General features: G+C 40.4%; 1 protein-coding gene across 3 annotated transcripts in view; it reads left to right on the forward strand.

Moving 5' to 3' along the window:
- ttc28 (tetratricopeptide repeat domain 28) overlaps positions 1 to 23,865 on the forward strand; it is a 113,941-nt gene that overhangs the window by 49,676 nt on the left and 40,400 nt on the right. For all 3 annotated transcript variants that reach the window (XM_028025752.1, XM_028025753.1, XM_028025754.1), the window contains 3 exons: positions 13,937 to 14,084; positions 17,621 to 17,893; positions 17,971 to 18,101. In XM_028025752.1, the coding sequence (XP_027881553.1) occupies positions 13,937 to 14,084; positions 17,621 to 17,893; positions 17,971 to 18,101 (552 nt within the window). The remainder of the gene's footprint in view (positions 1 to 13,936; positions 14,085 to 17,620; positions 17,894 to 17,970; positions 18,102 to 23,865) is intronic.

The following is a 23,865-nucleotide window of genomic DNA, read 5'->3' on the forward strand; positions in this document are numbered from 1 at the left end:
GATCAGAACAATGACCATGTCCTTTAGCGATTGATAATACTACAACTTTCCAAATTAAAGTTGATATTATTATCAGAGGCCACGTCATTAGCCGCACTTAGCACTGAACTGGAGTCCCTTTAGTCGTCAGACGTGTTTTAATTATTCATGGCATCGATTCAGACCATTGGAGTGCGGTGAAGTCCTTACCATGTTCAACAAACCAGCCTGTGATGATTTGATCCAGCAGTAGCTACTTCCTTTTTGTACGAGGCTATTTTCATTCTGAAGTCGGCTACTAATTTGATTACTGACAGACCAACAACGGTAACTGAGCAACCGGCGCTTTATGAGAAGACGTTATCTTTGAAGAGGCTGGTGACTAGCATGGCTAGGCCGGTCACCCCCTGGATCACCTTGTTCCTCTGCTGACCATTATCACAGGCAGGCTAGCTTTAGTCGTGGGTTTACCTTCTTCCAGTCTGTAGAAAGAAGAATGGCACTCGACAAAATGCAATGTTTGTTACTGGATTCACAGTTGGTGACAATATGATGTTTTTATGATGTAAAGCACTCTGAACTGCTTTGTTGCTGAAATGTGCTAAACAAATAAACTTTGATTGATTGATTCCTCTGCTGGCCAATAGCACAGATAGGCTAGCATTAGCCTGGGGTATGCTAGCAGCTAGGATGCCTAAGCTCAGGGGTGCCGCCAGGAATCTTGGGCCCCCTGACAAAAAATTTAATTGCCCCCCGCCCAATGTAGCTGCTGTTACAATTTTTGTAACAGCAGTAGTTACGAAACAGCTGATATCTTTCCCATCAAAAGCATCACAATTTTAAAGGCTTGTACCTGCCTTACTTTCTTTGGTCCAATACTGATACTAGCACAATATTTGCTGCTCATGAATTTTACATGCAACAGTTCACATACAGTATGCAAGTAAGTTGCTTAAATGTTTTCTATTAGTTTTCTATTACTGAAATGTCTCTCCCCACGAGCAACAGTCATAGGCAACATGCAAAATATAGATGAAGCAATCTAGACTTCTCAAAAAATGCTATGTTGTTGCATTTTATTCAAGCTGCAGTATATAACTTTAATAATAAAATGTTTTCTCCATATTTGTTAAAGCTGTCATCATGTCGTGACAGTTTGTTATGAGACAGATAATCTGTGAAAAGATCAATCTAATCCTCCTGAACTACTATTACTGGTTAAAGTAATGCAACGTTCTGGCCAAAATCAACCAATCAGAACCAGGAGAAGGGGCTTAGTGCTGTCAATCAACTTCATTCTCTCAGTACTAAATGTGCTAATGGTGGAAAAACAACTTATAATTACTGGAAAAATGTTTATCTGCTGTCATTGATAGCTATGCTAACTAAGCATTTACAACAGGCTGCGTTAGCTGCAGCATAGGGATGAGTAGCCACATGAGATTGTGATTGACAGCACTAAAACTCTCCTGCCACTGACTGGTTGTATCTAGATCGCACTGAGAGAAGGCAGAAGAAATAGATTTTTCACAGATTATCTCTCATGCAGTACTGTCACAACATAATGACAGTTTTAACAAATATGTAAAAAAATATATTTTTTATAAAAGTTACATACTGCAGCTTTAATTTCACTCAGGAGAGGACGGGTCAGGAGGGACTAGAGCTGCTGCTGACTGACTCATCTGTTGTTAAGTGGTAAAAGGTAATGGGACAAGTTAAACATATCAATATGTTGGTAATTTATTTTCTTAATTCATTAAATGCTAGTGAAATGGAGGCAAACAGTCTGTAGCTAAGCTAACTATGCTGAATGGTTGATAATCTCACACAGTCTACCCACCTCTCAAATTGACCTTTTCTGGGTCAATTTATAACCCAGGAAAACTGGGTTATAAATTGACCCTCTTGTCTTTTTCTCTCTCTTATCCCTCAATATTTTTGAAAACCTGATTTTATAATTTATCTTAGCAGCATAGTAACAGCCACAGTCGTTCTTGTCTTCTACTGTCTGATACTGAACACCATCAAGCTCCAAGCAGGAACGAACCATTTCATGCAGATCCAGGGGGTTCAGGCGGGCCCCCTGTTGGTCAGGGGCCCTTAGAATTGTCATAACTTTCCCCCATATAGGCGCCCCTGCCTAAGCTAGTCGCTCACTGTATTGCCTTCTCCCTCTACTGACCATTAGTGCAGACAGGCTAGCGTTAGCCTTGAATATGCCGCTATCATAGGTAGGCTAGTCACCTGGGACTCAAACTTTGTTTTTTAAAGGAAACTTTATTAAGAAAAATGGTTGCCACACAATGTCTGTAAATGTTTATGCTTGTGACATCAAGCATAAAGCCAGCCAGACACCATTGATAGCCTGTGGTGTTTGAGCAATGCTTAGTTGCTACTAAAAAAAACCAAAATCAGCCTAAACTGCTGATACCAGGGAAGATGGATTTATTCTCTCATGTTGTATGATTCTGTGACATCATCAGGACATCACAGCTGGAACTAAGGCTCAGTGGACCTGCCAACATCTTCCTAAACTGTTTCTGTCCAGTGTGGGTGAACTGTGCCTCAGTGTCCTGCTCTTAGCTAGCAACAGCTACTGTACTTATCCACAGCTGGAGGCCATCTTGTTCAAGGTTTGTCGTTGCTCAGGTGTAATTTTCTGCTAATAAAGAGAGTGTGTGTATATTCTGCAACCGGGATGGACAGATCCACCCTGGGATGTTCTTTCCACTCTGATATAAAAACTGTACCATAGCAACCCAGACCCACTAATTAGCATTATTGGAGGTCCAGGGACCATGCTGAACCTGTCTCTGCAGTAAAACATGGCTTTGGCTTTCTGTTCCCTTCTCGCTACATGCTGTGTTTTACTCTCCTACACCTCCAGTAACATTACTATGGGCTTAACAGTGTGAGAACATTTTTGAGGGTAGAAAGAAAATCACAGTGAAGGGTGAAGGGTACACCCTTCCTGGAGTATCTCAAATCTTTACCTTTTAAATGTGTAGAATAATAATTGACCCAAAGTTAAGTTAAAAAGATAGGTAAAATTAACATATTTCTTTCACACACCCTTTTTTTCTCTTATTATTCTTTTCTTTCTGTTCTTATGTTTACATTATGTTCTGCATGTTTCAAAGTTATCTAAGTTATTCAAGATGTATATGATGTGAACAGCTTTGCATGATTTCTTTATAAGCAAACAAAAGCCCAAATCTTACAGATTTTTCCTGTAAGTCACTGTATAAAATCCCTTCATAGGCCTTTTTCCCCCTATTTATTTTCAATCCATCTGTTGACACTTGTTCCATTTTCCCTAAATGATTCGAGAGAAAAAAAAAAAGAAAAATTAATAATCCGCATATGGACGGTAAGCATGTAATGTAACGGCATGTACATTTCCTTTCTTTCGCTATTATCCGTCACGTTCAAAACAGATAATCCTTTAATTGGATTAGTCAGGCTGAAAAAAGAGCCGCGGCTGAATCAGCTAGCCCAGGGGAGGAAAGAAAAGAATCATGAACGTACGTGCAGCGCTCATACATAAAATGAATCCAGTGTGCTGAGCAGCAGAAGTACGCTTCCAAGATCAGAGGGATGGCAGAGCACTGAGGATACGGCACATTAACGGCTGCCTTTAATATGAGTTGCTGCAAGTTGTGAGCTTGATCTGGGCCGGGCTTTCCAGACAGCGTCGCTCTAATTAACTTTGCAGGGAACCATTAGGACGTGTTCTCTCCTCGCCCTGACTCACAGAGTGGGAAGTTCATGCACTCTGTTCATCCCTGGAGCCTGTTGCAGTCTGCCGCCCTCCCTGCTGCCCTCCACCTCTCCTCACCTCTCCCTGGATGATTGGAGCCTAATTAAGAGAGGGAGAGCCCGGACGGCGCTCGCTGCAACGGGCGGAGGGTTCAAAAGATAAAAAGCCCGAGTGTTAAAACGGAGGAATGAAAAGTCTCTTTACGTCAGGTTTTAGATATTAAAATGAACCTGATTTTAGAATCAGACCCAGAATGCGTTCATTGTCGTTGTGCAGAAGTGCAGTGGAATTTCATTTCAGTCCAGCCTGTCCTAAGAAGACAACGCAGACAGATGGAGGACAGGTGTCTGAGGCTCCAGCCCTGGGATTCAATGTAGGGTTTCAAAAAAACCTTTCAAATTTATGATGCTGGTAAGCTAGTTCTCTAATGAAACTCCAGTTAAAGGGGCGGTATTGTGTGTTTCCAGGCACATAGTAACACAATAAAGTAACTATATTACCTTCAGTTGTTATAGAAATGCTGTATAATTAACTAATATTAATAGCTCCTGCAGTACCTTTAAGAAAGTACAATATTTGCATTGCATTATAATTATTGCCTTATCAAGTTTTCTAATTCGACTTGTAAGGTTTCCTTCTGGTTTTCCATGACTTTTATTAGTATCCGACCTGCAGCAGTGTTATGTTTTCCAAGCACATGGCGCCATTTTATAGCACAATCAAGTAACTTCAATACCCTCAGTTATTATGAAAATGCTGCAAATATAAAATATGACTCAAAAGAAATTTGACTTCTCAATATAACACCTTGAAATTGGGCCTCTGTCTCTTTAAGAAGCTCCTGCTCTTCCTGACACATCATCACAGCAGCGGTCCTCCGTTAAGCCTTCGACATCTTTCATAGTAGCGTTGGGCTGGATAGTTCCACCAGGTGTTTGCTAATTGCTGCTGGCTAGTCTGAAGGAGCTGAGTGGAGGAGGAGCTCTGTGGGAGCTCGGCTTGGAGACTGCAGCTCAGAAGGAGAAGCTTTGTGGAAATAATCGGAGCTTTGTGAGCGGACGTCTTTAGGCATCCTGGAATGGTTGCCATGGGAGATTAAAAGGGTTTCTCAAACATGAATGAAAGGGTCAAGCAACACTCCAGGGATGTTTTTGATGAAGGAATAATGTAAAGAAAAAAAGCAATGTTGTTGGCCCCAGCAGGTAGACATGCTTCTGTTTTGTTAAAGGTCACAGGGCAATCAGACCCATCTTAATGAACAACCACATCCACAAATCCAGCGGCTTCCCATTGAGTGACAGCCTAATTACCCAGGCAACCAGGAACGACCCCTCCACTGCGATACAGTTAACATGATCAGAAGGCTGCTGGGACTCCCTGCCCGATTCCCCTTTGTGCATATTTTTCCATTCGTGAGCCGATATGCGAGTGTGTAGATGTGTGTGTGCGTGTGGATTAGGTCCACAGAAAGATGGGTTGTCGGCACCTGGGAGTGTCTTTACATCCGGGAGAGCATCAAGGGAATGACTTGAGTTCTGCACCTAAAGATAAATAAAAAAAAAAAAGGGAATTGCTTTTAGTCACCCAGAGACCAGAGAAGTGTGTTCGCTGAGGTTAACTCGGTTGTGACAGAGAGAATGCTTTTCTTTCTGTCTTTCTTTCTTTTTTCAGTCTCACGTCAAAGTCCCAGGCGTCCCACTCTGCTTATCTGGAAGACTTAAAATGCACTTAGTGGAAAGTAACACTTGTGGCCCCCATGTTTGTGTGCTCAAGCTGCAAATAGTGTTTTCTGGAAGCCCGCGGAGTAAGTGCCAGGGATCAGGTGTTTGAACAGCTGCAGCCCAGTTAAAGTTGGACCACTTTAAAACAGATAAAAACAGAGAATGAAAAAAAAAAAAAAACGTCAGCTGCTTCTCTTGGATGACCTCCAGAAATCACATTTCAAAGAGAAGCTGATAAATTCCCTCTGCTGTAGCAGCACTCAAATCAGCAGCACCTCTTTAACCCCGTGACCCCTGAGCCAGTAGACAATGAACACACACACATACACACCTACACACACACACACTTCAGGGTTTTTGTTCTGTCTTCAACAGGATCTTATGTCCTAAATAAGAACTTTTTATCTGTAACTTTTTCCATAGCTCTCGGTTGTCTTACCAAAAGACACGAAGCAATAATTCTATCTACTTATTGTCACCACAGTAGTATTAGTTTGGTTTCTAACTAGTTTTAGTCCGTAGTATTGGTTGTTACTGTCTCATGTAGGTCTTAAACGATTAATCGTGATGAATCGGTTGTTGAAATAATCAGCAACCAATTTAGTAATCAATTAATCGTTAACTGGAGTATACAGATTTTAAAAAAAGCCATTTTCTGAGAGAACATTGTAAGAAAAGCCAGAAGTGTCCAAAATTGATACATTTTTCACTTTGCACAATAAAAACATTTTTTGTCTGCAAGTATGTTTTTCCCAAAACTCCTAAAGTGGCAAATTTTGTTTAAATTTCTGTAAAATAAAAACATCAAACAAGTCAAAGAGTGAAGTTTGCAAGGTGAAAACTTCCTGCAGCCTGATGTTTCCTGTTACTTTGCAAAAAGTGACCTGAGCGTGATGGAGTAGCACAGCTTTCACTCACTGACAGAACCCCTGTCTGCATCATCTTAATTCACATTATGTTCTAACTGAATTTTGCCATTACAGTACAAGAGCAGCTGCCAAATCTAGCAGCTGCATTCATGTGGGAGGACGTGGAAGACTTTCACAGAGTGATTACTCACTTCACTCAGGATAGATTGTTGGTTTTTATTTTGTTTTCTTTATGTATGGAGACTCACGGTTGAGATGTTTCTTGTACTTGGTTAAAAGTGAATACGGTTGTTAAAGACGAGCGACGTTAAGTGCAGCATCAGAGACATGTCAAAAAGAGTCCACTCATCGGTGACCTTGACAAGTGTGGGCTTTACGTGAAGAAAGATATGTTTTCTACAAATTTAAAGGTTCAGCTGGACCTCCACCACACAGAGGTGTGTGTTTCTACGGGATACACACCGCAGCTCTCCACTGGATAGTCCACAGCTGGTCCTGTAACATCTTTATTGGCCCCAGTGGAAACGGAGCTTATAGCCACTCCAACTCAATTATCGCATCTTAGCGAGTGTCCCAGAGAAACGATGATAAATATTCATGCAGATTAACCTAGCACCAATTAGTGAGTGTGTGTGCATGCGTGCATGTGTCTTTTTCCATAAGCTGGCAAATGTGTGTAAACTCTGAATTTGGTTCTATCATTTCTAATTCTGACATGGTTTATACCTGTGACTGAATACTACATTTCTTCAGGTTGCAACTTAATTTTTAGAATATCTGCCTCTATTTTTTGCATTTATCCTCAATTATCACACATCCAACTCAGACTGTCTCTGTGTTTTCCTTTAGGGACACACATGTAGCCTCTTCCTGTTAATTTTCGAGTATTTAAAATGCAAATTTGTAATTTAATGATGGGTATTGTATTGATGTCTGAAGATAACATATTTTACATTGCACTTTAAACACAATAGATAATGACTAACTGTACTTCCATTGACCATATAATTGCACAATTTGACATTTCGAAGATAAATTCGTTCAATGGAAAAACTGCAATTTTGAAAAAACTCATCTCGGAAGGACTCAGGCTGGACTGCGCTGTTGGGTTCATTCTGATGGGTCCGCCGCTCCTAGATTCCCCACTGCTCCACGTTTTCTCCATGTGTTGTTCATGGCTCTCATCACTGTGACGACCTGGAGTCCCAGAGCTTTAGCAATTTCAGTCTAAACCTTTCCAGCCAATGACTTTCTTTCTCATTTGTTCCTTAATTTCGTTGGATCTCTGCATGACGTCAAGCTTTTGAGAATCTTTTGGTGTTCTTCGCTTCACCCCGGTCTGGTTTCAGAGACGTCTTGATCGAGACCAGGTGTGTCAATAATCATCAGGTCCGGTTGTGACTAGACACTTGAACTCAGGTGTGATAAACAACAATATGTTTAAACGGGGGAAATCGCTTTTTCCACAAAGAGCCATGTAGGTTTTGGATTTCATTTCAGAATTGCATTTTGTTTGTGCTTGCGTTGTCTTCGAGTTAAATTTGAATTGATTTGATGTTCTGTAACACTTAAGTGTGACAAACATGCACAGAAATAGGAAATCAGGAAGGGGCAAACACTTTTTTCCCCATCACTTTAACTTTAACTTCTGTCTTGATACAGCCTTTCGATCTGAAGTTCCTACCTGCCTACAGCTGAAATAGCATTTCAATGAATTAACATCTCCTGTGAATGTAGCAGCAGATACGATGTCTGTATGTCTCTCATGTTCTGAGTGTTTATCCTCAGAGCGTCATCCTCTGTTATCTGTTAAATGTGTTCACTCAGGATGGAGGCGGTGGAAAGAAGTCGGGTCAGATCCGCTTTCTCTCCATCTAGATCCAGAGTGAAGGTTTCGTCTGGGCGTTTTTAGCACAGATCCTGTGATTTCCAAACGCATCAATCTCTATCACGTCTGTGTTTTTGTGATCCTCTCTCGGTCAGGCCCACTCTCGCTCGCTCTCTCTTTCTCCCCGCCGCCATTTGTGCTCCCATCTGCTCTCGATTAATGTGAGTTACGAGCGGTAATTGAAGCATCTGTTCATCCGGTGCGCATCCTTTGCTCCGACACGTATGACACCTCCCTCGCTGGATGGCTCACACTCTGGGGTTTTCACTGATGTGTTTCTGCTTTAGAGATGAGCAGAAGTCAGAAAAGTTTTTATTCACTTTGTCACAGACGGAAATATCTCAATTCAGATTTATGGGTCGTTTCTTTTTTTAACCGACTTGAAGCTCCCTTAGACTTTCCGTCATACTTTGTTGCTTTATAATCTTTATTTTTTGTGCTCTCAGTTTTCCATTTAGGTCAGAGTTACTATGTTTCATTTCATAGGAACAAGTCCTTACACCATAAAGTTTAATATTTTTTTTGTATCACTAGGAGAGAGTGTTTATCGTTTATCATTTATTGTGATACATTTTTTATCAAGGTAAAAATGTTGTATTATCATTGTCACAATAAATTCCAGTTAAAGTTTAAAATCCCCAAAATGGTCAATGATGTCAAGATTGTTAATATTTTACTATTTTCTCCACTGTTTGTTCAATGGGAGTATCAATAAATATCAATACATTTGAAAATATGATTAAATGCGGTTACTGTGAGTAGTTTAGTGATACAGACCTCACTTCTGTCTGTGACTGCTGGTGTCTGAAAGAAGTGCATTACAAATAGGTAGGTTTTTGAGAGCAACGTTTATGTATATTTGGTGCAGTAATTGTTGTGCCATACAGTCACAGCCACCTAAAAAAAAGGTGTAATAAATTGATTTTTTCGCTACTCTTATTGTTATCGCAAATTCACAATAGTACCTGAAAATATTGACATTATGTCCATGTCGGAATATGTATTTTAGTATAAATCCATATGTTCTCATGTTTATTTATTCAATAATTCAGGCAAAAAAAGTGTTTTTGAATTGAAAATATTTTTCATATTCTCAATATATAGTTTTGTATTAAAATATGCTCTCGATTAATTGTGATTAATTTGTTACATACCCTGCTATCAAAAAACTTTAGTTGAGTGCCACCATTGGTTAGATTTCTTTGAATTTAATACAGAGTTAATCTAGACTGACTTTTTTTCCAAGTCATGTATGCTTTGATGTAGTGGATGAAGGATAAATTATGTGTCATGTTCACCATAAACCATGTCCAACATTCTGCTCAAAGTTCCAAGTTTCCTTATTTCATTCCTGAAAATGAAATCATAAATTTACTTTAAGATCAATTCTTCATGTTTATTAATTGAATCGGAATCGTCCATCTTTCTTTTTTGTTTTTTTGTTTCTCATTCCTAATCAACAAACTTTGGTGCTATCAGACTCTATCAGTAGTGTAGCACCTGTACAAAACGATCTGCAGCACAGAGCAGAGCAACAAATGAAAGTGCAGAAGTTGCTAAAACTGCAACTTTTACTTCTTCCAACATGCGAGGCCAAAATGAGCTCCGCCGCCTCTAAAGGGACGTATCCACTTTCTGGCTGCTAATGTCTGGTTTGCTGAGCTATGTTTATCGGTTTATTACTGGACGGCTTGTGTGGAGTGGGCTTTTAAAATGTTTTCATGTGAAAGAAAGCAGCTCCCCCGCTGCGGCTGACAGGAACTCCATGAGACTGAAACTAAACGGCGAAGTTTTAAAGCTCAGAGGAGCGGCCGCTGAGCGAAGTGCTCCTCCATTTTCACAGTGGGCTGTACCGTTCTCGTCGTCATCTGATCGATTATTAGCCGCAGCCGCCGGGAGCTCTCCCTGGATGCTTTTATGTGCACAGAGAGAAATGAATACACACGCACACACACACACACCATATGTCATTAATATAAACAGACTGCAGTACTGTACACAGCAGCTAAATTAGCCCTGTCCCTTTTTATCGATCTGTTCGCTTTAACGGACAGAGAGCTGTCAGCTGATGGTGAAGGGTCTGTCTGCGAGGCCGACGGGGAATCGGTGGGAGATACCTGCAGTCCAGACGAATTGCTGATATCTGACAAGCTCTTTCAAAGTGTTTCAAAACACCGCCGCAAAAAACACAAGGAGAGAGGGAGAAGATGTGTTTAGGATGCTCAGAGAGGATGTGGTAGTGTTTGCTTATGAGGGCGTCTCGGTCCTTTTGTGTGTCCCACAGGCAGCAGGACCAGACTGAGCTAAAAGTCAGAATGCGTGTGTGTTTATGGGGGCTGTAGGTGGTGGTAGAGGCAGACTCTTCCTGCTGTCAGTCTCTGGCATGTTCACACCCCAGATAGGGCTAAAAAGCTCCAACACACACACACCCACCCACACACACACACACACACACAGGCCCCCACATATCTTAGCTCCCACCACTGCACACATCCCCCACTTTACACGTGGTGCCGCACACACATCCACTCGCGCACAGCCGTGCAGAGATAATTGCATATGTTCTGTGATTGTAATATTCCTCCTTGGATGTAATCATCCTGGTTTGATAGAAATCACCGTCCCACAAGCTCAAGAATAGAAGGTACAGGAAGCAACGCATCCTCTTTCCAGCAGCCAAATCAGTGTGAGGGAGACAGATTGAAGGGGAAGCGCTAAGTAGAGTCGGGGAGACAGGTGGGGCGTCCATATGTCGCCGCGGCTACTAACTCGGCTGCCCGTCCTGGTCCAGACCTGCTGCTCTCCTCTCCAGCTTGGATGGGGGTCAGAGGTCGGCTGGCTGTCTCTCTCTCACTCAGCATGGACTCTTGGCATCGACGCTTTGAGCTCAAACAAAGTGAGAATCTGTCCTTCTGATGCTGCTTTAAAGTGGAGGCCTAACTGTGAAAGCTGATCTTTTTTTTTTTTTCACTTTGATTATTCGGAAAATCTAAACCAGAGGAATCTTAGACTATCATCACATGGACTCTTATCTTGCTGCATATTTAGGAGAGGCATTATGCAACACTTACTTTTTTGGAGCTTCAGATCATGTTATAATATAATTATTGAGCATTTCTGGGTAGGACATATACACTGACTTAAGGACTTTTTAATCCTAAATGCAAAATGTACATATTTTTTGTAAGCTTTTGGCTTAATTGCAGCTCTGCGAGTTTTGTTCTTTCAGCAAATGTCCTTCATGACTCTATCATAAACATGACATAACACCTGTCATGTAAGTCTTCATGAGTATTTATGACTGTTGTTATAAAGTGTCATTTGGTAAATCATGACACTTTTAATACAGAGTTGATATTATTCAAAATGTCTTTGTTATGACAACTTGACATTAACCAAGAAATCATGACCTGACGTAAATTTGTTATAAAAGTATTAATGATTAAACTTTAGTTTTAATAACATAAAGCTACATAATTTTAAAAGTTATTTAAGACTTATTTTGGACTTACGTTTTAAAAAAAAATTCAGACTTGAATTAGACTTGCCCCTTAAAGATTTTTAAAGATTTTACTTAAAATATTGGTAGAATCTTTGCTTCCTAAACCTTTTTTTTTTTTTTTTTTAAAGCTGGCTTTTAATTTTATGCGTTACAATGATTGCATCAATAAACGAGAACATGTTTTGTCTGACAAAGTGCTTTCAAGGCCTCAGCTGCAGCTCCTGACAATTTATCCCACTTTGCGTTAATCAGAAGTGAAATGACACCCTGACCTGCTCACAGTTAGCATCAGCGCTAACATACTGAGGACTAAAGTCTTCAGGCATTAGATTAAATCTGTCCGCCAACTCCATTCGTTTCAATCTAGCCGTCTACAGACGATTGCCGGGGCAAAGGCGGCGTGGGCGCACAAAGTGGCGGGCGGGAACGAGAGCACACATGTAATCTAATTCCTCTCTTCTTTGTCTTCATTCGGTCCCCCGTCATGACAGATAAAGTTGAACGGGAGCAGAGAGGGCAGGATGATAAATGAGGGAGAAGGAGGAGGATGAATGTGAAGACAGAGGTAGACAAGACAATTAAGTTACAGTGAGGTCAGCAGTAGGAGAGTGTGTTTGTGGAGCGTGGCAGCTTGATCCTCCTCATGAATTTGATGTCATGATTCATTGTCTCTAATCTCGCTGAGAAAATGTGTGAGGGCTGCTAATGAAGTGCGCGCCTCCTGTGTGTGCGTGCGATGCCGCATTGACTTTTTAATCAGTTCAGTTAGGTGGAGATCGCTGAATAACTCTGCCGTGTTGCCAACACAGTGCTGTGAAAAGGCATTTGAGCTTCACAGACTCCACTTTTTCCCCTTTTTGTCAAAATTAAATGTCATCACATATATTTCATCATGAGACAAAGATAATCTGAGGTAATCCAGAAAGTTGTTTTCAAATTTCATTTATTATATTTTCAAACCAAGCTGGCCTTATTTGAAAATTGGACTTTAGATTGGGCCTAAAAAATCCAACACAAGTGTGTCCGAACCTGACCTGGCTAATTATCTTTAATTAAAGGACCAAGCCCGAAGTAACCCAACATATTATTTAAATTAAGATTTCACTACTTTTATTCTTAGACCATAATTTAAGTAAGCAGTACTCCTGCTTGTAGCTTTTGTTTAACGCTTCCGGCTCCATTTTGCTGCTTGTTGTAACAGCAGGGTGAGTCAGGTGCAAATCATCTGGATGGTCGATTGAAAGCATCCTGTCTCCGCCGTTGCTTGAGCAGAGCAGTGTACGAAGCTTGTTACACGCTGATTAACCTCTGCACCCTACTTACTTTCTTCATTTCCTCAACAGGTTAAATTGTCTATTCCTCCATTATTTTAATCATAAGTGGATGAACACAACTTTATATCATGCATTCTCGTTTGGTTTTGTCTGTACTGCTGTAATAAACGCCACAAAGGCTTGAGACCAACCCAACCATCACGAAAATATCAGACCCAGCCCGGCCCGACTGATAGATGCCAACTTATCAGTCAAGGAGTTTCAAGGTCAAACCAACTGCTGGACATGGACTGACCCATGAAACTTCAAGTACCACTGAGTTATGCAACAGGACAACGATCTAAGGCCATTGGATCATTATCGTATCATTATCAAGTCCACATTTTATTGGCTCAAACCAACCACAGCAAGATTTTGGTATCTTGGTGAACGCTCAGTTTGTTCACCGTTCATCACTTTAGGATTAAGATGAGTCGTCCAATGATTGTAGAAGCCTAATACGGTTTCCTGTCAAATCTACGTTGTTGTAAAATTCTTCCTTTAGGTGTTCTGTCTTTTGTGACCAGTACCTTCTCCACATACCCATTGGTTCCCACATTAGGTTGCTGACTCTTTTTTTTTTGCATATGTTACCAGATTGTGGCCAAATCAAACCAATTCGCCGGTTCCCGACCTTCCTTTTTGTCACTGGGTGTAAATGGATGCAAGTGGTTGACATTTCAGATGTTAAATATAAATTTAGAGCTGCAGTACGTAACTTTTCTAAGAATATGTTGTTGTTTTTTACATATCTATTACAAAAACTGTCGCTATGCCATGGCAGTATAATAGGAGACTGATCTGTAAAAAACAATCCTTCCATGGGAAATGGAACCAGCAAAATAGGACATGTTTAAACAGAATGATCAAAAGAAATTTCTGATTGTTTTTGTCTCTGCAGGCCTACTTTCGACAAGGGGTTGCCCTGCAGTACCTGGGTCGTCATGCCGACGCGCTGGCGGCGTTCGCGTCGGGCCTCGCGCAGGATCCCAAGAGTCTTCAGCTGCTTGTTGGCATGGTGGAGGCGGCAATGAAATCACCACTCAGAGGTAATCTAGACATGTAGATAACCTCACCCTGCTGTTCAACCACAGCAATGCCGAAGCAATCCAACAAAAATCTGAAACAAAAAATATAATATATAAATTTAACCAGGTTAGAGATACTGGAACAAAGAAGCCTTTCAAAGCAACAAAAAGAAAGTATCTATTTTAAGTAGATAAAGTATCTACTTTCTTTTTGTTGTTTTATTCAGGAGACGACTCCTGTTGGAGTGTGATGGAAAATGTGTGTGATTATTCTGACTGAAACAGAAGAACCTCTGACTTGAAACAGAGATGAGAGAAAAGAAAGTCATGAAAAAGTAGGACGAAGGCAGGAAATGAAGCAAAGTATTTTGATGTTACAGAAGAGAAGCGTATACAAGATGAAACCAAAACATCTACAGGTATGTTATTTATATTAAGTTAATTCCAGGGTGGTCTTGTGAGTTCGCTTTTCTTATAAAGGGTAAAAGCTCCTGCCATGTAATAAGTGATCTTTCCATTAGTTGTTCTTGTTTAAATTATCTAGCACAGCTGATTTTCATTAAGTTGCCCCTCAACCAGTTAGAGGTTGCCTTATTTTGAAGCTAAAGAAAGAAAATGTTTATTTTACGGGTGTTTTCACACCTGATAGTCCAGTGCATTTCACTTTCACACTGCACTGTCAAACAAACCAAACCCTCTGTGAAAACCTGTTCACCTCCTTGCCTGTGGTGGCGCTGCAACATTGAAGGAAACGACATAAAGACCTCAGAAGAAGACAGTGTTCTCAGCTTCCTTCTGCACAAAATGCGAACACAAATTGGCGTGTGCAGCAGTTGTACAGTAGTCTGCTTCCTGCTTTTGGAGTCCCGTTCACACATTCATTCAAACGGCATCAGAGTTCATTTCAAGAGAACCGAGACCGAGGTTTGATAGTGGAGCAGAGTTCACTTTTTTGATCTTCATCAGAGTTAGATTCACACATTCACACCTCCCCAACCAAACCGGACGTTCTAGACAACTGGACCAGAGTTGGATTAAAGCAGACTAAACAGGGGTGGTGTGAACACACCCTAAGTTTGTTTTATCAGACCCGTTGCATCAGCTGTTGCATGTCAGTGTGTCTTCCTGTTGCCCCTTCAGGACAAATCTTGCAGGATATACTTGCAAGAAACTAAAGAAGTGAAACATTGGATGTCTATCATTTGATCCTCAAGCTCCTGTCAGGATGCTGACTGTTACGTCAAACTGTCATCGTTGATGTAAATTTTTGCTAAGCATAAACTAAGGAGGCTGCCTTGGGTGACGGGGTGTCAACTTGTAAGAAATGTCTAATTTTTATAGAACCCTTAAAAAAAAAGACATGAAGAATCTCGAGAAGGATCCTCCTCTTCACCACTGTCAGTCTCTGCCTCCCTCCTCTTCCTCCATCGGCCTTCACCGTGGCCCCACCTGTTGGAGCGCCTGCTGCTTACCCCAGCGTTGCGATCCCAGTAACACATGGAGGATCGCTTACTTTGAAGATTACAGAGGATGAAGTTCTGAGGACGGCTGCTACTGGGTGGCAGAACTACCTCCCTGTCATGTGTCACATCTGCAGTAGCCGCTCCGCTGCAGGGTTCGGTTTCAAGTCATGTTGTCATGGCTGCTGCTGGATATTACACCACACTCCCATCACCATCCAAAGAGTCTTTCGTTTGCTTGTTTTTATGACAAAACATCTTGATTAAACTTAGAAGTTCTGCCTTTTTTGGGGGGACTTTTTGAACAAAACTAAAATGTAGCAGGGTTCCTGGTCCGTTGGCGAAGTTAAGACACCCCATCAACACGTCAGAGGGGTTTATTGAGAATGATTCATAAATTTTGCTCTCTGAACAGAAGTGACTTCACATTTTCATAGGCATTTACTGTAACTTGCCAAAATGGAGGATCTTTTTCTTTACTGATGATCGACACTGGATTCCCAAAGTTTGACTTCTGGACCTTTGTTTGATTGATTCTTTGGTTCCTTGGATCCATTTGTACCATGTTGGAATTTGTTTTTGTTTCTATTGTTGTTCTTTTTCTTTTTTTTTGTAATTGGTGTATTTTAGATTGGTCAACCATGTAGAGACTACAGTAGTTACAGATTCTTTGTGGTTTTGGAGAGAGAAAGGAAGTCCAGGTACAAAAGTAAAAGCTGTGAATTTTAGCAATAAAACTCAAACTAATCAATCTTTTACTACACTGGATAACTATAGTCACTCCAAGCTTTAGTAAAATGTGTTACCGCAACAAACTTAATGCACTGCCATGATAAAACATCTTGATTAAAGATGTTTTATTACGTCTGAAATTGAATAAAAATCCCATCCAAGTATTTCTTCTCTAATCTACGACTTTCTTTTGTTTACGATGTTCCCAACCAAGATGCAAACAAACAGTTTCTCACAGATCAAATCAAAATCATCAAGCTTTTTATTTAACTTTTTGTTTTTTTGTTTACATAGTTGTAAAGGAATTTTGCTCCATTCTTTGGATAATAGATTTAAGTTATCCACAATTTTAGGTTTCGGAAAAACAAAAAGCTCATTTTGAGCAGTATTAAATGTAAGATCACTACATAAGATTTTGTCCTTCACACACACACAGATGTGTCGAGGAAAGCAAAGTTTTCTGGAACTTTAAATGAAATCCAGAAGTCGGATTCTAAAGCCCGGCCGAACCGGATTGGGTTAGAAGTTCCTCTTGGTTCTGTGTGTTACTTTTTGTCTCCATTAAAGTTGTGTTGTCTGTATTTGAAAAGTTGAAAATTTTCTTTAAAAAAAAGGACCAAGGAGTTTTAAGATTAATCCTAAAAAATCTTCTAGAAAAAACAAGGACATTACTTGGTTTAAAAAGTCAAACATTTGCTAAAAAAAGAGAATAAGCTTAGAAATTTTCTGGAAAAGATAAGAAAAGTTCTGGGTTTAAAAAGTTTAATCAGTTTAAAGTACTGATTAAACTTTAGCTTTAATAACATAAAGTTACATCATTTTTAAAGTTTAATCAGTAATACTTTTATAACAAATTTATGTCAGATCATGATTCTTCATTAATGCCAAGTTGTCATAACAAAGACATTTTGAATAATGTAAACTTGGCATTAAAAGTGTCATGATTTACCGAATGACACTTTATGATAACAGCCATAAATATTCATGAAGACTTACTCATGGTCATGACAGGTGTCATGTCATGTTTATGACGGAGTCATGTCAGCCTTATTCACACCCCGTCCAATAAAGTGTTATCGAATTTTTGAGATTAAAATGTTGAAAAAATGTCCATCTTTGAAACTCTGAAATTTACTTTTTCTACAAAGTGTGAATTTATCTTTTTTTTTCTTTATCTACAATGACCTGTCATACCTTAGTGCCATCTATTGTCATACTGAAGGCCTTTCCTTCGTTAGTGGAGTCAAATGTATTGAACACAAGTGAAGAGTCACAGTCACAACTCGTTGCTTCATTTGCACGAAGTGAAGCTCCGTCGGTTCTCGGATGCATGTCTCTCTCTAAATGACGTCGTTTTGTTTGCAGACACTCTTGAGCTCACCTACCAGCAGCTTCAGAGGATGAAGCTGGACAAGAGCCCGTTCGTGGTGGTGTCCGTCATCGGCCAGGAGCTGCTGACGCACGGTTACCACGGCGCCTCGGTGGTGGTGCTGGAGGCGGGGCTGAAGATCGGCACGTGCTCGCTGAAGCTCCGCGGCTCCGTCTTCTCCGCTCTCAGCTCGGCATACTGGAACCTCGGAGACGTGGAGAAAAGCATGGCTCACATGCAGCAGGACCTGGAGGTGACCAAGACTCTAGGTACGGAACGACGGAAGGGACGATGATGTGTAAAACGCGTGAAAAGCGACTAACGGGGAGTACGTTCAACTTCGCAGGAGACCAGTCGGGTGAATGCCGGGCTCACGGGAACCTCGGCTCGGCGCTGTTCTCTAAAAGCAGCTACAGAGAAGCGCTGGCCCACCACAGGAACCAGCTGGTACTGGCCATGAAGCTCAAGGACAGAGAAGTATGTCTGCATTGCACTCAGATAACACCGGCTGCTGCTCCGCTGCTTTCAGTCCACCGTTCAGTTCAGGTGGACGTCTTCTTGTTGGTTTGCTGTGGATTGAACTCTTTTTGTTTTGTGATCAATAAAGCTATTGGGTATTGATTTATGAGCTAACTCTGCTTTCAGTTTCCCCACAACTTCGTCCCTGACCTTTCTGCTGACCCTTGGGTCTTCACAATGCTGTACGTGGATGAACTTAAGTCTTTAAGGCTAAGTTCAGGGCCTTCTTTTTTTTTTTTTGCGTGGTCGTTCAGACCACTATTTAAATGCGATCACAAGTGGACTATCGGTTTACGATTCCAAAGCGACCCGCAGGCGCAGAAGAATAACTTTGACGTCAAACAGCAGCGCAACGTTTACGGATAATAATGGACGCCACAGTCTGTGGATCGATTTTACAGTTATTGAGCAACATGAGCAGACAGTACTGTCACAAGATCATAACAAAGACAAAGGAAGCTAATAAGTTAAGTGTCTTGCTTCAGTCATTGTTTACATTCTGATTTGCCACGTCTGACTTTTTCTGATGTGGAGCTATGACACACGTCTCGCTTCCATGAGGTAAAAGTTGGATAAAATGCATCAGGACCACTCAGACTGCAAAGACTTTGAAAACAGTCGGATACATATTCAATTTAGTATCGAGTGGAACAAATCACATTTTTTCGGGGGGGTGAAAAGATCTGAATTGCGGTGAAATGAGTCACATTTTGGCAAAAAATACGATTTGGCCCTTATGTGTGAATGCAGCTTAACACTGTCCAGTAATCCTATAGGCCTTCATGGAGCAAACTGGATGTATGGTGACATTATTCACATGGAGTTGACATCATTTTCTAAATAAGTTACTTCTCAATGCAATTGGATGCACTTAATCTTCTTTTAAAGGGCTAAATACAAATTGATGCCATGCTTGAAAAATGACATTTTCTTCTTCAACTTCACAATTCTGCACTACTTAAAAGATCCTAAGAGATTGTAGAAGACTCTGCAGAGTAGGAGAACTTTTTGAAATTTAGTCCATTTTTTTTGTTGGATATATAAAAAAAAGTGACCTCAGGAAAACAAGAAGGTTCTTTTTGTTTTTCTATAGACAAAACCAAATAATTTAACACAAAAAACTGGGGATTTCACTAAACCTCATCTCCCAACAGCTGGATTTCTATGATCCAGGATGAGACTGATTTATTATTTATCACTTCTTATACCTCCATTCTCCCTGCTGTCTCGCTATCCTGGTTGGTCTAAAGGAGGACTGGGAGAAAAAAAATCCATTTTCTGTGGAGTCTGTTGAGAACGTCCGTCAGATGTTCTCCTCTGTTGTTTTCATGCCTTCACAGAGGAAAAGGTTTTCTGCATGAGTTGTGTTCTTAGAGCAGGAGACGCTCAGGAGTGGAGAAACAAGGTCCACGAAAAACACTTTCCTGTAGCTGCGTCATGGATACGCTATAATCACCGTGAAGCTGAAAAATAGCAGAATTCAATTCGATTTTATAATTTTATACCAAACCATAAAGAGAAAAGTCTGGATTCATGGAGAACTCTGAATGGTTTACAATAATTTCATCACACGAATGTGTCCAAAGAGCAAAGAGTCAGTGTGATGAATGGATGAAAAAAAGAATTAATATTGCGCCGATGTTGAGTGTGATTAATAATAATTCACATTCTGATTTTAGAGAACCAGCATGTGAACAAGAAGTTATCATTGTAATGGCAGAGAAGCATTTCAACAGAAAATATGCTTAAAATCTCCAGCTTCTGTTAAAATTCACTTTCAAACATTAACACACTAATGATGTGCAGACAGAAGAATTACAGGAATAGCTAGTCAAAAATGTTGCAGTGCATCCACGCTGCTCTTCTGCAAATTTGTTCAATGATCTGAAACATTAAAGTGTGACACAAAAAAAATCAAAACCAGATGAAATCTGGGAAGCAGCAAATGCTACAGTTACAGCACTGTACAAAACAAAGTCAATGATTTTACTTTCTATTTCATTTCATTTCAAAATTAATTTATATCCTCTATTTTGCCAATAGTTTTAATGTTTTTCAGAAACCTTTCAGACCTTTACTGGCCATGTTTGTACCACTGCAATCATAAGAACTGAAAATCTGATAGCAAATGTTTTTCCTACCTACTGATTTCACTCACTTTAGTTTTTCTGTTTCCACACAGGAATCGAAATCTACACTCAATATTTCTGATGAATATTAACACAAACTCAGATTCATCTGATTTATTGTAACTGGAGCTGTACAATAAATCAATAACACATCGTGATAGACGTGTGATTGAGATCAGTAGATAACATGGCAGATAAAATAATTTGACTGAACTCTGGTCTTGAACCGCACAGCATTCTGGGGGATGTAGGAAATATTTTAGCCGCTCAACCTCTCACAGCGGTCTGAGGAAGGTATCGACTAACTAACGCAACTTTGGTTACCTAGCAACAACCTGTTGAGTAACAAGTTTGGCCACTGTGCCTCATAACTGCTTTAACAAAATAATAGTAGCCGAGTGAAATCTGTGGATAAAACAGGAAAGGTCACGGCCTGCGTTTGGCAATAATTCAGATATTTAAAACAAAAAGCTAATCAATAGTTATCAATGTCGGCTGATGCGAAACACTTCTATCTAAGCCCTAATTATAAGTCAATAAACCCAATCTTATCAGCAGCTCCATCACCTTTTAACAGATTCAGAGGCTCCACTGGATCCAACTGAGAGCACTGAGATAAAACACGAGGTTTTATCTCAGATTTGAAAAACAATCGAACACCTGCTAGAAAGAACAATGAACGCTGGAGTCAATTCATCTGAATAAAAGCGTGCAGCGTGTATTTGTGCTGCTTTGTGTGTTTTTTTTGTTTGCTTTTTAAAATTTTTTATGTCAAGTTGAAGCTTCCGTCAACTTTTTTTTATGTCAAATTCTTATATCTCCTTTAGGCACAGACTGAGCTGTGAGTCGTTCTGAAACGTCACAAAGTTGTTGCTCCGTCTCGGCGCTCTTTTCTCTGACGGCGGGTCGCTGAGCCTCCCCATTATGTTTAACCTGCCGGGGCGGACGGCCTCAACTGGACAACCGAGTCCAGCACATCTGCTGCTGTCGTTTCAACCGAGTCACTCATCTGACAACGAAAAAATAAAAGAAGTAGAGCAGCTGGCCGCAATTAAGCAAACATTTACCTTTGTCAAGCAAAACCCATCGAGTGGAAGGCTGGTGGTGAGCTTTTGTTTGACGGCATGTCACACTCCCACATGGTGAAATGCTGTTTTTGGGGCCTAAAACACAGCAGCATCCAGCATTTCGGCTTCCCAATATGAGTTTTATTTAATATATTTCAGATATTGTCTTCTTCCTAAAACAATGGCTTATTTTTTGACAAAAGTGATTTTGTTCCCCCCCCTAAACACTTTTATTTTTTTTCAAAAAAGAGATTTATTTGGGGTTTTTTCCTCTTTTTGCACAAACAAAATAACTTTTGGGGAGAAAGAAAAGACTTAGGCCTTTGTTTCAGGAAGGTGACAAAATGCTCTGCAAAAATAATAGGCAACATTTTTGCTAATAATTTGCAGTCCATGTTCCACAGGTCCATCTCTACTTCTAAAAAGGAAATTTTCCCCATATATACAGGGGAAATAATCTGCTAGTGGAATTAATACTTTTTCATTAATATTAAAGAATTATTTGCTTAAAATAAGCCCCCATATCTTGCAGAAAAGTTACTTGTGAGTTAGTTTTGTCTCATTTCAAGCATACTAAGATATTTGCACCAGAAACTAGACCAAAAATACTTTTGTGTTTTTTGCAGTGTACCGGCGGGCCACTGTAATAATCATAAGTATTAGTCATTCAAAATGGTTTTCTTAGGAGTAACACGACAAAAGCATCAGAAAAAATTATTTTTAGTGGCGCACATATCTTCCTCTACTTACAGTAAACTAAAAGACACAATTGAAAGCTGTTATTTATAGATGAGGCCGTAGTTTATGAGATCTGTTTTGTTCTTTGCATATGCAGACTTTTAGATTGATCTAATCAGATGAAATACATTCAACAGTGATCAGTGCTGATTTGCTAAGTGCTTCAAAAGCGTCCAGTTAGCTTCTTTGAAGACAAAATAAAGAAAAAGAAGCAATATGAAAGTGATGGGAGTTTAAATGTTTGTCATTTTGGATCTCCCACACAGAAAACCTGGCAGATCAAACTCGGGTCTTGCCTCAGATTTCTCCCGCTTTATTTGGGCTGGCAGATTTCATCACCTAACTGCAGAGGCTGACGTGAAGCAAGTTAAGCCAGTTTTACATCAACTCTAGTTTTTTTTTTTTTCTTTCCAGAATGCCTCGCCGAGGGTAAAACCTCGTTCTTTTTCACGCGATCGAGCTTCAGCTGCTCCGAACCTCCCGAATCCCCTCCGGTTCGCTCATCGAGCTCGGGGCGATGGAGCGCCAGCACCAATACTCCTCCGTCTCTGCTCATTTCCTTTTTTTTTTTTAGAAAAAATTGTTTGTGTGTTAGATTTTGCCTCGCCTCATCTGCCTTCCCTGATCAGGTTTTCTCCTTTTTTTTTGTTGTTTGTTTTTTTGTTGTTTTTTTTACCTCTCCTGATTAGATTTATTCACAGCAACAAAAGAAGCAGATGTAAAGCTGTGACAGGATGGATGTTTTGTTTATTTTTTTAGTTTTTATGTCTCCTCTCGCAATTTCTCCTTCTCAAGTTGAAATAAACAATCCAGACATTGAGCGCAGCACCTGAGAGTCCCAGACACCACGTGATTGGATTTTGTTGTTTTTTTAGGTGCGTGTGTGTGTGTGTGCGTTTGTTTCTAATACCTTGTGGGGCCCATTTTCCTGACATATACTACATTGTGGGGACACACTGCTCCTTGTGGGGACCGAAGCCTGGTCCCCACAAGGGGAAATGCTGTTTTAGGGTTAGGGTTAGGTATGTAATGTTTAGGGTTAGGATAAGGGTAAGAGTAAGGTTTAGGTTGTAGAAATTAATGGAAGTCAATGGAAAATCCCCGCAAAGATAGCTACGCAAACATGTGTGTGTGTGTGTGTTTTCTGCTGCAGAGAAGAAGAAAAAATTCCTCCTTGAGGGAAATCAAACTCTTGTCAGGCTAGTTGACTGTATACACACACAGGCCTGCTCGTCATTTATTAAATTTCCCTTTTCCTCGGCCGGAGATATGTCAGCTGGATTTTATGTGTTTGCACTCATCACCATGCTGGGAATTGGGCTTTTCTGTCGTCGCAGACAGACTCATGAATACACATCGGGCTGAGATGAAAAGAGCAGGGCGTCCTCTTGTTAATTAGACGAGCTAAATTCCACTAAAAGGTCAGACCGGCTGTTTTCAGTGACACTTTTTAGCGCTCATTAAGGCCCCGATTTAATGTAATGTGAGCATGTATTATCTGGCAAAGTGGCTGGTTAAATGAAGGTTTACAGTTTCTTTTCTTCACAGAGGTCACTGAAACTGGATCTAATGCGTGTCATTTCACACGCATTGTTTTCTTCAATATAAAAGATTGAAAACTGAGTTTATTCAAGTTTTTTTTTTTTTTTTTGCATAAAAATAATAACCGAGTGATACCTGCCAAACCTCCAGGGCGGTGGGGGAGGGGGAGTTGTTGACCCTGGAGTGCCCAGGGAGAGGCGCTCCAGGCTGGGACGGGAGTGGTGGAACGCTCCAATCCTCTGGTAG

Source organism: Xiphophorus couchianus, chromosome 8, assembly GCF_001444195.1.
Source record: "Xiphophorus couchianus chromosome 8, X_couchianus-1.0, whole genome shotgun sequence".
Lineage (NCBI taxonomy): Eukaryota > Metazoa > Chordata > Actinopteri > Cyprinodontiformes > Poeciliidae > Xiphophorus > Xiphophorus couchianus.